Source organism: Chionomys nivalis, chromosome 18 (genome assembly GCF_950005125.1).
Source record: "Chionomys nivalis chromosome 18, mChiNiv1.1, whole genome shotgun sequence".
In the NCBI taxonomy this organism is placed as follows: domain Eukaryota; kingdom Metazoa; phylum Chordata; class Mammalia; order Rodentia; family Cricetidae; genus Chionomys; species Chionomys nivalis.
The window spans coordinates 6,793,892-6,808,059 of record NC_080103.1 but is presented as its reverse complement, the minus strand read 5'-3'; the positions used below and the strand labels follow the sequence as shown (position 1 = coordinate 6,808,059).

At 40.9% G+C, this 14,168-nt stretch overlaps 1 protein-coding gene and 1 pseudogene across 1 annotated transcript; both read right to left on the bottom strand.

Moving 5' to 3' along the window:
• Positions 1-2,424: 2,424 nt before the first annotated feature.
• LOC130889299 (small proline-rich protein 2E-like) lies at positions 2,425-2,644 on the bottom strand (annotated as a pseudogene).
• Positions 2,645-9,047: 6,403 nt separating this feature from the next.
• LOC130889295 (small proline-rich protein 2E) lies at positions 9,048-13,567 on the bottom strand. Its single transcript, XM_057792911.1, has 2 exons — positions 13,497-13,567; positions 9,048-9,285 (listed from the first exon to the last, which is right to left on the bottom strand). The coding sequence occupies exon 2, from the start codon at positions 9,264-9,266 to the stop codon at positions 9,048-9,050; it is 219 nt and encodes a 72-aa protein (XP_057648894.1). The 5' UTR covers positions 9,267-9,285; positions 13,497-13,567.
• Between the last annotated feature and the right edge of the window lie 601 nt (positions 13,568-14,168).

Here is a 14,168-nt window from a genome sequence, read left to right as displayed (position 1 = left end):
TCCCAGCCCCCACGATGCCACATGGCCCCATGACCGCAGGAAGCAGCCCCTATATCCAAGGACTCTAGGATGTTTGGTCAAAAGTGAGACCCCAGTCCTCTAACACCCCTATATCCAAAAAGGTTGGAATGTAATATTGAGTTGGAAGTGTAATCCCAGCCTGCCAAGTGCTTTGCACTTGAACTCCAACTCCCAGCCTGTCAAGTGCTTTGTGCTTGGACTCCAACTCCCAGCCTGCCAAGTGCTTTGTGCTTGGACTTCAACTCCCAGCCTGCCAAAGCACTGACCCCACAGGGTGTTTAATCTCGCTCCAAAAAGAGAAACATGTGGTTTTGGGTTTGCCTGTGTGCTCCCTCTGCCTTCCCCTCACCATGCTCTCCCAGCCAACCAGGAGTGTGCTGTCTATTAAACACAGGCATTTAATTTGGTTTGATGTGGTCTCATTGGAGGTCTTTTGGATTGGTAGAGTGGCTTTTCTTAAGATGTTTCCTAACAAGCTATGATTGAGTTAAACGTTTAGTTCCCTTAGTGTTATGATCTTGTAAGGTCAGATGACCCTAAGATCAACCTGCATATTTTTAATGACTTTTAGGAGTCAATCACAGGCCTGAACATGAAGTTATAATATTTTTCTAGTTATTCATTTAATTTAATATTTTACTATGATACAATTTATGCCATTAAGAAAAAGTCCCTGAAAAAAATCAAAATCTATACTAATATATGAAGAAAACAGTAACAAACAACAGGAGTTTCCATGCAGGCCTCACTTTCCCGCCTGGAATTCCTTTCCCACACATTTCTACATTTAACAATATTTTACTTGATTTCTTTGATGATGCTGTTGGTGCTGGAGATATTGGGATCTTGGTAATGGCAATGGTGATGGACACGAATATGCTGTTTCTAGTGGGGTAATGGTAGAGAGGGTGGCAATGATAGCGGAGGTAGGCAGTACCAGCTGGTATCATGGCTTGTAGGAATTGTGATAATTCCGGTACTGGTAATGATGATGCGGATGTTGCAGATGGAAGTAGGGAGGGTAGTGGAAATGATGTGGATCAGCAGCTTCTAAACCTATCACTCCCTTAGCATTAACTAGGTGCCTCAGATTGTGCCAACAAAATGGCATGCATTAGTTCAATTATGACAAAATGCATACCTGAGAGTTTCCACAAGTAACATTAACAAGACAATGTTTAACATCGTTAGGCAAAAAGAGAACTTGAGCCCAAACTTACACCAGAGGACCATTCTTTTTATGTAAGAATGAAGACAATCAAAATAATAAAATGTCCTGGTATAAGAGTGGAGGAAATAGAATAGAAGCTGTCAGACTGTGAGAGAGTAGATAACCCATCAAATATGAAATCAGTATAGGGTTTCCTCAAAAGAAATAACACTAAAGTAGAACTATCATATGATTCATGAGCATTATGTGGGTTCTTATGAAAAGAAGTCAAATATAGTATACAATAGAGATACCTACATATCCATCTATCTTAGAACTACACCTAAGAAGGAAAGTTAAATAATCGGTCTCATGTCTCAACAGTAGATGAATGGGATAAGAAAATATGGCACTAAAATAAATCACAAGGAGCAATCCTCTGCAGGCAAGTAAATGCAACTGCATGTCATTGTGCTCAGGGAAATTAATCCAATCTTAAATACGAGGTTGGCACCGATGTTTCAAATATTGAAGGAGGAAAACATAACAAGGGTAGATTGATGTAGATGTGTAACTATTGCATCAGATGAAGGGGACAAGTGAAAGCAAAATACATGGGGGTGTAGGGAGAAATTGTGTCCTAAGTGATGCATGCATATCTGAGTATAACATAATTTTACAATATCACAGGCTAAAAGAGAGATCATAGGTGTGTAAAATGAAATTATGTTTCTCTCAATCAAACAAACACAAAGTAATCATAGCAAAGATTATGAAGCAAAATTCAATCAAAATCAGATTACAGAACAATAACCTTGGGAATCAAAGAATAAAAATGAAGGAACAGGAGCATATCAGGAAGAAATAGAGTCAGTTTTAGGAAAAAAGATCACATGAGTACTATCAACCAGAGTGTAGTTTATTCAGGAAATGAAACCACAGTAACAACACAAAGAAGGAGACTGAGAGTTTTGGAAACATCCTCTGAGCACACAGGCCAGAAAGCTGCTGCTTTCCTCCCTCAGAATCTGAGACACAATTAACAAGCCAGGAAAGGCCATTCTCAGTAGAAACACAACCACCTCACAGGAATGCCCTCCTTATGAGGGGACATCACAGACACGTGGAGAATAAAAGGTGTAGAAGATTCTTCTGTATCCATAACAGACTTGAAATGAGATGGAAGTGTTTCTATGAAAGATTGGGAGACAGATTTCTTCCTCTTCTCTTGGTCCTGATGACTGCTGAAGCACTCACTTGCTCTTGGGTGGGCACTTCTGATGGCAGGGTGAAGGAGGTTGCACAGGAGGGCATTTCTGCTGGCATGGCTGAGGGGAGCATGGCTCTGGGCACTGTGGAGGAGGACAAGGTTCAGAGCACTTTGGGGGGAGGACAAGGCTCTGGACACTTTGTGGGTGGGCACACAGGAGGAGGCTGGCAGGGCTGCTTGCACTGCTGCTCTTGGTAAGACATCGTGCTGAAGGCTCAGGATCTGAAAGACATTACGTGAGAGTGTTAGGGGATGATCATCACAGAGAAGATAGACGGAAACATGGAACATCACATCCATTTCCTCCCCACACATTCACACCCCCCCAAGTCCTGTTTTAGGTCATTCTGGCTTTTCCCTTCCTTGTCAGCAATCTGTGGTAGTAGCCTTGGGAAATTCCCATTGTTTGATGCTTTTTTCCAGGAGAAAATATTTGTTCCAAGGAAACAAAAGTGTTTCACAGAGAAACATCTTCAATACAGGAAGTCTCAAGGACTTCAGAACGAATCCCTGACTCTCCTGTTACTGTGATATCCCAGCAGATTGTCTGAGTGGCAGAGTAGAGGACAGCTCAGAAAAACTGGGTTCTAATTCCTGCTACATCATAGGACTATGAAAAGACACCAAAGATGCGCATGAAAAAGAAATACACTATGTTCAATTGCATACTAAAGAAAAGGAAAAAACCATCACACACAATCCCTATAACTTGACTGCAGCACATAAGCAGAGCATAAAGACAGACCAACTCAAGAAATAGCACTCACCAGGTCTCCAAAATTGTCTAGGACTTGAGTACCAGGAGTCTGCACTCATACAGCCAAGGACTTCTTTATAGCACTGATTGCCCCATCCAGAGGGAGTAGAGCTGACTGACAGTGGGCAGGTCCAAGAATTTCCCAAACAAAATGCAAGTCCATGCATGACTCGCTTGACTGGGACTCTACATCATGTGAACTATCCTGTGTCTGGACATCAGCACTGTAGAGTGCTGTGACTCAGTGGGCCCTCCTGTCTCTTTGGTTTCAGCAAGCCTTTCCTAGCTGTATACATTGTTTTTCTTGATTGAAGATAGTATTTCTTTCCCCTGTTACAACTTTCTTGTGTCCTGTATTTTTCCTCAGTTCACTGATACTATTTGGTTCATGGCCATTTATATTCCTGTTTTGAGCCTATGTGCTGAAGAAGGACTGTATTACAAGGGACTTCAGCCATGCTTTCAACTTCATCATTGACAACCCTATTCCCAGAGATGGGTCTGGTCTGCTGCATAGGTTTAAGTCTTTTCTGTAACAATAGAACATCGAATATGCTGTTTATAGGGGAGGCTGCTTGGCTTGGACCTTAACCTCACCCTATAGGATTGCCATCTCCAACAACATATTTGGGGTATATGCTTATAAACCCTCTAATGATTATTATAAGGCTACTTAGCATGACTGTAGAGGAACTAAAATTATACCTGCCCTAAGCATGTTCTTGCTTAGGTGGTTAGCATGAAGACTCATAATCTCCCACACTTCTCTTGTGTGAAGATCTCTTGCGCCCATCTTGGCTCTGGTATGCACCAACTGGAGCTTTGGGATCTCCCAAAACACATAGCATACTGACTCCTTCATACATAACACAGGTGCTCATTCTTGTACATGCACACAGAGAAACACAGACAGACAGAGACATAAAGCATTAGTCTTACATTTTCATCTGCCACGTTGCTACATTTATTACTTCCCGATCTTCTAATGTATATTAATGATTCATTTCTGCATGAAAACTGACAGAAGGAATTAAAATTGGGTGTTTCACAATTCTTGATTGACTTTTGAACACTTTGAGGGAGTCCATGGCTCTAGGATGCTTGCACTGCTGCTCTTGGTAAGACATGGTTCTGAAATATCATGATCTGGAAGACACTGTGTGAAAATTCTCATAAGAGATGATCCTCACAGAGAAAGAATCTCAAGATTATGAAATATCAGAACTCTTCCTCAATACTATCTCCTCCTTCAGACTTCCTGACTTTCCCTTCCATGCCACCATTTTGTTTCATTAACCTAGAAAACCAACCTTTTTCTCCACATTTTCAGTGAGAAAACATGGCATCTCACTGACTCTACCTACTTCCTCCCAGATTCAGTTTAGCTTTCTCCACCTAGCTATATTCTGCCCTATCACAGGCTAAAGCCTTTCTTTATTCATTAGCCAATAAAAGCAATACATATACAGAAGGTCTTCCCACACCAATCTTCAAGAAAGGCAGTCTGAAGTTTAAGTTCTAAAATACTGAGCAAACTCAGTGATGACTGTAACTGCTGTCATTATTATACTTGAGATGTCCCTAAGAAATTAACTAGGGTATAAAATAAAACCCAGAGTTCTAGAATCTACAACCCCCTAAGAGAGAGGAAAAAGAGAGTTCAGAAAAGAGAAAAGTATTCTCTTCAGTCCTCAAAAGTTACTTTATAATTGGAGAAGAAAGAACAGAATGAGGAACATGAAACAAAGCCATTAACTAGTCCCAGCGCTGCTCTGAGAAGCACATAGGTACTGAATCAAACTCAGTGAAACATGTCACCTTCCTGTGACTGTCAGTGCCTTTCAGGCTGAGAACAATTCAGCTGAGAATGTAATTGTCCATGTACCTGAAGGGAAAGAGTCATCAGTTCTGAGACCAGGTGCCAAGAAACACACCACCAGTGGATGGCTCATAAAGGTTAGGACACATACCATAGGGCCAGGTCAGTAGGAGACTCAGTACTCTCCATGTTTGCGTATCACACCTAAGGATGATCTTAGGCAATGTCCAGCTTCAGCCATCACAATTACAAAATTGCACAGTGACCTGGGATGTCAGTATAACACAGGGCCGTTTAACCAGAGGTTCTTCCTTTGAATATAGCCCACTCAGAAGGTACAAAGGGCCAAAGGGAGATAATGCAAATGGGTGAGTTACATTGTGATAGGACACGAGAGGGCAGGGTAGATCAGGGCATAGAGAGATGATTAACATTAAAGACCTTTTGAAAAAGTCATATGGAAATCTACTACTCTAAAATCTTACTAGAATATATACATATATAAAATGTTTAATGCAGTTACCTTACTACTGGAAGGGGTACAAAACCAGAAGTAGATAACTCATACTAGTAAGTGCAAACCTCAGTAGCTATAATACCTTGCCTCATTTTAGTTTCTACCCAGTGAGCGACCATAGACTGACTTCACTACCTTACAGACTGTTACTGGTAATTTGTCTACTTTCCAGAGCTTCATTGTAAGACCATATTTCTGTAGACACCAATGCTTAAGGCATAGAACATGGAGAAATCTAGAAGGTGCTTACCTAGACATTTCAGCTCTTCTGGCCAGCCCTTGTGATATTGGAAGGTGCTATGTACACTGCTGAAGGAGAAAAGTATTCACCAATCTCACCTAGTTCTGAACACTGCAACCTACAACAAATCCTGGCTTAACAAAAAATGCCCACTGGTGTGATAGTGGCACAAATGTATGGGAGTACTGCCCACTTTCTGTTTGAATTTAAGGTCCTTCTCTATGGGACAAAGTCCATGCCTAGCACTGGTGGGAAGGAGAGAATGTGTAGCTAGATAGTATTACTGTTCTGCTAAATGAACAAAGCAACACAGCAATAACCTATGGTTTGTTGCTATACTCATATCAATATATCACTCATTCCTCATCTGAGAAGCTTCTACTCACTGTAGATTATTAACAAAGAGACCTGCACAAGATAAATGGAGCTGTGAGTAGGAAACTAGTGTTAGCTCAGCATTGCCTCTCAGGGGAGATAGAAACTGTTTTCTTCACATAACCAGGCCATTAAACACTTGAACTCATAACTGCTGACACAGCATGCATAGTCATAGGAAAGCTCAAAACAGACCGAAACTCATCGTGCCAGAGAGGTATGTATGAAATCCCACCACTAGCTGAGAAGTTATTAGTAGTTGGTAGCTTCTGAGAGAAGGAATGTCAGCGTTCTTCAATGTTACCCTTGCTATGTTGACCACACTCCATTGTCTAGAGTAGCTGGACTACACAAAATGGAAATGATGGCAGTAAGAAGCAAATAAAAAATAAATCAAAGTTGGGTGCAAATGTGGGTGGAGGTAGAAGGAGAGGCACAGTGGATGAATGACAGACGTTGCTAAGCCTCTGAGTGGAGATCATTGAAATGCATTGGATGAACTTTTCAAAGAATTAATAAAGATGATAGTTTGAAGAAGGCATCATATTGAAAGACACAAGCAAGTCTGCAAAGACAGGTCTCATGTGTTTGCTCTCCTCTGCTGATGCAATGGAGAAGGTGAACACACTCTATATGTATATATTTAAATATTTAATGAAATGACGAAACCATTCACTTTTTACAATATATATGTTAATTACACTATTTTCAAAATTGCTGCTACTAATTCTGACAGCACTGGCACCAGATTCAGAGCAGCCAAATTTCATTCCTAGCTGAGACAACAAAGGGGAGTTCCTTCCACAGAATTTCTATGAGGAACACCCTACATATGAACAGGGTGCAGAACACACATTCTTAAGTGTGAACCTTCAAGACCAGAGACATCGAACACATGTGTGCACAGACATGAATGCACACACATTGATTCTTTCTAGACATCATCTATTATTATTATATTTGATTCTCTTAGTTTTGTAAACTTTTAATGTAGATGACCCTAAATACAGCTTGCATATTTTTATCCTAACATTTAAGGATTTTTATGAGTCATATGACAGGCTTAAACATGAAATTCTAATATTTTCAAGCTCTTCAGTTAATTTAATATTTTAATGTAATACAATCTATGCCATTAGAAAAAGTTCATGAAAAAAATCAATTAACATATAACAGGAGGTTCCATGCAGGCCTTTCATTCCTTTCCTGAAATCCTTTTCCCATACATTTCTACATTTAACAATATTTTACTTGTTTTTTTGATGATGTTGTTGGTACTGGAGATATTGTGATATTGATTATGGAAATAGTGATGAGCATGAATATGATGATCTTAGTGGTGTAATGGTAGAGAGGGTGGCAATTATAGTGGAGGTAGGCAGTGCCAGCTGATGTTGTAGCTTGTAGGGATTGTTGTAATGATTCTGGTACTGGTAATGATGATGGGGATGTTGCAGATGGAAGTGAGGATAGAAGTGAGTGCAGTGGAAATGATGTGGACCAGCAGCTCTAAACTTATCTCTCACATAATTAGTAATAATTATGTGCCTCAGATTATGCCACTCAAATAGCATGCATTAGTTCAATTATGACCAAAGACAAGATGTTAGCATACTTAAGGAGTTTCTACAAGTAATATTAACAGGAAAATGTTCAACTCTCTAGCCAGTAGAGAACCGAAAACTAAACCTATACCAAAAGACCATTTAACCCATGTAAGATTGAGTGCAATCAAAATAATAACATGTCCTGGCAGAGGAGTGGAGGAAAAGAATATGAACTGTCAGACTGTGAGAGAGTAGAATAACCCATCAAATATGGAAATCAGTGTGGAGTTTCCTCCAAAGAAACAACACTAAAGTAGAACTATCATACGATTCACCAGCATTACGTGGTTCATATGAAAAGAAGTCAATTATAGTATACACTAGAGATGTCTACATATCCAGCTATGTTTCAGAACTACCTAATAATGAAAGTTAAACAATCGGTCTCATGGCTCAACAGGGAATGAATGAGATAAGAAAATATCCTGCTAAAATGAATCATAAGGAACAATGATACCATGTACTCAGCAGGTAAATAAATGAAACTGCATGTCATCATGTTAAGAGAACTAAATCCAGTCTTAAATACAAGATTGGCACTGATCTTTCAAATATTGAAGGAGGAAAACATAACAAGGGTAGGCTGATGTAGATGCGTAACTATTACATCAGATGAAGGGAAAAGTCAGGGGAAAATACGTGGCAGTGTAGGGAGAAGATGTGTAATAAAGGACACACGTATATCTGAGTATAGAATAATCTTCTTAAGATATCTCATGCTAAAAGAAAGATCATAGTTGTGCAAAATGAAATTATGTTTCTCATAAGCAAGCAGACAGACACTAAGTATCCTTGGTTATGATCCAAAATTCAGTCAAAACTGATATAAAAAAATAACCTGGGAATCAAAGAATAAAAGTAAAGGAATAGGAGCATATCAGGAAGGTCATGGAGTGGGTTTTAGGAAAAAAAGTCACATGAGTACTATCAACCAGAATGTACTTTATTCAGGAGATGAAGCCACAGTGACAACAACACAAACAAGGAGACTGTGGGCTTTGGAAACATCCTCTGAGTGCACAGGGTGGGAAGATGCTGCTCATCACTGAGCATCTGGGACATTGAACCAGTGAGGAAGGACCATTCTCAGTCGCCCCTTACAGCAGAAGCAGAACAATCTCAGTGGAATGCGTTCTCTATGAGGGGACATCACAGACACATGGAGAGAGAAGGGTGGACAAGATTCTCTTGCATCCATGAAAGGCTTTGAACTGAGATGGAAGTGGTTCTGTGGAAGTATGGGAGACAGATTTCCTCCTCTTCTCTTGGTCCTGGTAACTGCTGAAACACTCACTTGCTCTTGGGTGGGCACTTCTGCTGGCAGGGTGAAGGAGGTTGCACAGGAGGGCATTTCTGCTGGCATGGCTGAGGGGGACATGGCTCTGGGCATTTTGGAGGAGGACAAGGCTCTGGGCATTTTGGAGGAGGACAAGGCTCAGGACACTTTGTGGGTGGGCACACAGGAGGAGGCTGGCAGGGCTGCTTGCACTGCTGCTCTTGGTAAGACATCGTGCTGAAGGCTCAGGATCTGAAAGACATTACGTGAGAGTGTTAGGGAATGATCATCCCAGAGAAGATAGACGGAGACATGGAGCGTCACATCCATTTCTCTTTCCACAAATGCACATATCCCTAACTCCTCTTTTAGGACAACCTGGCTTTTCCCTTTCCTGTCAGCAATCTGTGCCATCTTCTTTGTGAGATATCCTTTGTTTGATGCTTTTTTCCAGGAGAAAATATCTGTTCCAATGAAACATAAGTGTTTCACAGAGAAACATCTTCAATACAGGAGTCTTAAGGTCTGAAGTCCTGGGCACCCTCAGAACAAATATCACTGACTCTCCTGTCCCTGTGATATCCCAGCAGGTTGTCTGGGTGGCAGAGTAGAGGACAGCTCAGGAAAACTGGGTTCTGATTCCTGCTAAGTCACAGGACTATGAAAAGATACCAGAGATGCACATGAAAGAGAAATACACTATGTTCAATTGCATTCTAAAGAAAAGGAAAAACCACCACACAGCGTCCCTAAAACTTGACTGCAGCACATAAGCAGAGCATAAAGACAGACCAACTCAAGAAATAGCACTCACCAGGTCTCCAAAGTAGTCTAGGACTTGAGTACCAGGAGTCTGCACTCATACAACCAAGGACTTCTTTATAGCACTGACTGCCCCGCCCAGAGGGAGTAGAGCTGACTGACAGTGGGCAGGTCCTTGAATTTCCTAAGCAAAATGCAAATCTATGCATGACTCACTTGACTGGGACTCTACATCATGTGAAATATCCTGTGTCTGGACATCAGCACTGTAGAGTGCTGTGACTCAGTCGGCCCTCCTGTCTCTTTGGTTTCACCCAGACTTCCCTGGCTGTCTAAGTTCTTTCTTGATTGAAGACAGTATTTCTTTTCCCTGTTATTCCTCTCGTTTCTTGTTTGTTCTGACTGAGCTCACAGATACTCTTTGGTTCATGACCAATTTTTTTCCTGTTTTTAGACAAAATTTGCCTGAAAATTGTGCTGACAGGACAGTCTTCAGATTCATCTTTGACAAACCTGTTCTGAGGGACATGTATAGTCTGCTGGATAGGTTTAAATCTCTTCTGTACCATAGAAAATCGAATATGCTGTTTATAGAGAAGGGTGCGGGGCTTGAACCTCATCCTGACCATAGTCAGGACTGCTGTCTCCAATGACATATTTGGGGTATATGTTTAGACTCCCCTCTAATGATTTTCATAAGGCTGCTTATCATGATGATAGAGGAACTAAAATTGTATCTACCCTAACACCTGCCCTAAGCATGCTCTTGCTTAGGTGGTTAGCATAAAGACTCATAATCTTCCACACTTTTCTTGTGTGAAGAGCTGTTGAGCCCACCTTGGCTGTGGTACACACCAACTGGAGCTCTGAGATCTCCCAAAACACATAGCATACTGACTCCTTCATACACATGTGCTCATCCTTGTACATGCACACAGACAGACAGACAGACAGACAGACTCAAACTAAGGCAGAACATCAGTCTTACATTTTTATCTGCCACATAGCTGCATTCATCACTTCCTGATTTTCTAATGTATATTAGTGATTCATTTCTGCATGAAAACTGACAGAAGGAATTAAAATTGGGTGTTTTATAGTTCTTGATTGACTTTTGAACATTTTGAGGGAGTCTAAGACTCTCTGTGTTGTAGGAGGACAAGGCTCAGAACACTTTGAAAGTGTATAGAGCTATGGGCACTTTTTGGTGGGCACACAGGAGGAAGCTGGTTGAACTATTTGCACTGCTGCTGTTTGTTTGACATCCTGAAATCTCAGGATCTGGAAGACACTATGTGACAGTTCTCACAAGAGGTGATCCCCACAGACAAAGAATCTCAAGTTTATGAGCTATCAGAACTCTTCCTCAAACCCACTCCTCCTCCAAACTTCCTGACTTTCCCTCCCATGTCACCATTTTGTTTCATTAACCTAGAAAACCAACCTTTATCTTTGCATTTTTCGTTAGAAAATATCTTTCTTCCAAAGGACGAAATAAGTGATCTTACAGAAATCATGATCTTCAAGAAAGGCAGTCTGAAGTTTAAGTTCTAAAATACTGAGCAACCTCAGTGATAACAGTAACTGCTGCAATCACTATTACTTGAGATGTCCCAGGAAGTTAACTAGGCTATAAAACAACGGCCAGAATTCAAGAATCTGGAACCTCCTAAGAAAGAAGGGAAAAAGGAGTTCAGAAAAGAGAAAACTATTCTTCTTTAGTCCTGGAAAGTTGTTTTGTAATGTAGAAGAAAGAATAGACAAAGAACATGAAGCAAAGTTATTAAATATTCACAGCTCTGTTCTGAGAAGCACACGGTCATGAAATCAACATTAGTGAAGCATGCCAGCTTCCTGTGACTGACAGTGCTTCTGACAGGAAGGGTTTAGCCAAGACTGCCCTTGTCCATGTCCCTAGAGGGAAAGAGTCATCAGTTCAGCACCTGAGGCCAGATGCTGACCAACACATGACCAGAGGATGATTCACAGAGGCTAGTACCCATACTACCAGTCAGGCCAGTAAGAGACTTACTACTCTCCATATTTGCATATCAAACATAAAGGATCATCATAGGTCATGCCTGACTTCTGTTGTGTCAATTACAGCATTGCCTACTGACATGGGAAGCCAGTATAACACAGAGTCTGTTACATCTAGGTTCTTCCTTTAAATATAGTCCAGTTACAAGGGTATGAAATGTTAAAGGGAAGTAATGCAAAGGGAAGACGTACTATGTGATGAGACACAGGAGAGCAGGGTAGATCACGTATATAGAGAAGGATGATTAATAGTGGCGTATGCCTTTGATCCCAGCACTTGAGAGGCAGAGATAGACGGATCTCTGTGACTCTGAGGCCAGCTTTGTCTACAAGAGCTAGCTCCAGGACAGGCCCCAAAGCTACAGAGAAACCCTGTTTCGGAAAAGAAAAAAAAAAGCCATATGGAAATCTACTACTCTTAAAAACTTACTAAGATATATACTTATGAAGAAATATGTTAATGGAGTTACTTTACAACTGGAGGGGTACAATACCACAAGTAGATACCTTATACTGTCAAATGCAAACTTCAACAACAATAATACCTTAACTTTTTTAGTTGTTGGTCAGTGGTTACAATAGGCAATCTCTACTAGCTTACAGACTATTGCCTGTAACTTGTCTACCCTCCAGAACATCAAAGTAAAACCCTATTTCTATAGACATCAAAGCTTAAGTCATAAAACTTGGAGAAATCTAGGAGGTGCTCACCTGGACAATTCATCCCTACTGGCCAGCCCACGTGATATAGAAAATGCTGTGTACACTGCTGAAGGAGAAAAGAATTCACCATCCTCAGTCAGTACTGAACACTGCAAGGTATAAAAATGTCTGGCTTGACAGGATATGCCACTGGTGTGACAGTGGCACAACTGGATGGGAGCAACCAACCACTTCCTTTTTTGGATTTAAGGTCCTTCCCAATGAGATGAGGTAAACACCCAACACTGGAAAAGGGGTGAGAATCTACTGTTAGATAGGACATAGGCCCTGGAGGATAATCCAATCAATATTATAATTCTCCTAAATGGAAAAATCAAAACAGTCATTTCTAATGATTTATTGCTTTGCTCATATTGATATATATCTCAATCCTTATCGGATAAGCTTCTCATTGCAGTAGATTATAATGCAGAGACCCTCAATTGATCTACAGTGCATGGAATGAGAGACTTGTGTGGGTTCAGCATTACCCTCACAAAGGATTTGGCAGAAAGAGCATCAGAACTAGAGGCAGAAACTCTTTTCTTCACATAACTGGGCCATTCAATGTTTGAACTCATAACTATTGACAAAGTATGCACAAGTCATGTAAAACCTTACACTAGATGAAAGCTCAGCCTACATGAGAAGGAAAGTACGTAATTCCACCACTATCTGTTGAGCTATTAGCAGTTGATAGCTTGTAAGAGAAGTGTGATTTTTTAATGATGTGAGCCTTGCTATGTTACCACACTCCAGGATAGACCCCACTGTCTAGAGTTGTTGGACTACACAAACAGGAAATGATGGGGCACAGAGAAGCAAATAGAAACAAAATCAAATTTATGTGGGAAGAGAAGAAAAGGCACAGTGAGTAGATAAGGACAGTTTGTGGTAGCGCAAATGAATGTAGACAGATTATATAGATATATACAGCTTTAATAAGGAAATAGACTTACAGGACCACAGGTTCCCGCGGAGCACTGGAAAAGTGGAGCAAAAGAAAAGGGGCTGCTGGGCTCACGCCCGGCAGATTTATCCGTAAACATTAGCCCGAGGCGAACACGCCCCCAATGGGTGGGGCTATGTCCCTACAACAGTTTTTGGCATCCTGCTAAGTGAATAGCATCGAAGTGCACAATATGAAACTCTCAAAGAACTCATAAATATGTTTTAAAGAAGGCACGCTATTAAAGGACACAAACAAGTCTCCAATGACAAGAATCACATGTTTGCTCTCATTTGTTGAATGCAGCAGAGGAGGGTGAATACGGCCCATCTGCATATATTTAAATATTGTGATGAAATCCTTCATGTTTACAATGTATATGCTGATTACATTATTTTCAAAATAGCAGCTACTAATTCTGACAGCACTGGCACCAGAGTCAGAGCAGCTGAATCTCAGTCCAGGCTGAGACACAAAAGGGGCATTCCTTCCCCAGAAGCTCCATGAGGAGCAGCCACAGATGAACAGGGTGCACAGCGCACTTTCTCAAGTGTGAACCTTCAAGACCAGAGACATGGACAACATGTGTTCACAGACATGGATACACACACAATGGTTCTTTCTAGACGCCATCTACTGTTGAGCTAAGCATTTGATTCCCATAATTTTATGATCTTTTAAG

Excerpts from the sequence above, each read along its gene's own strand:
- LOC130889295 (XM_057792911.1), bottom strand. The coding sequence starts at position 9,266 with ATGTCTTACCAAGAGCAGCAGTGCAAGCAGCCCTGCCAGCCTCCTCCT.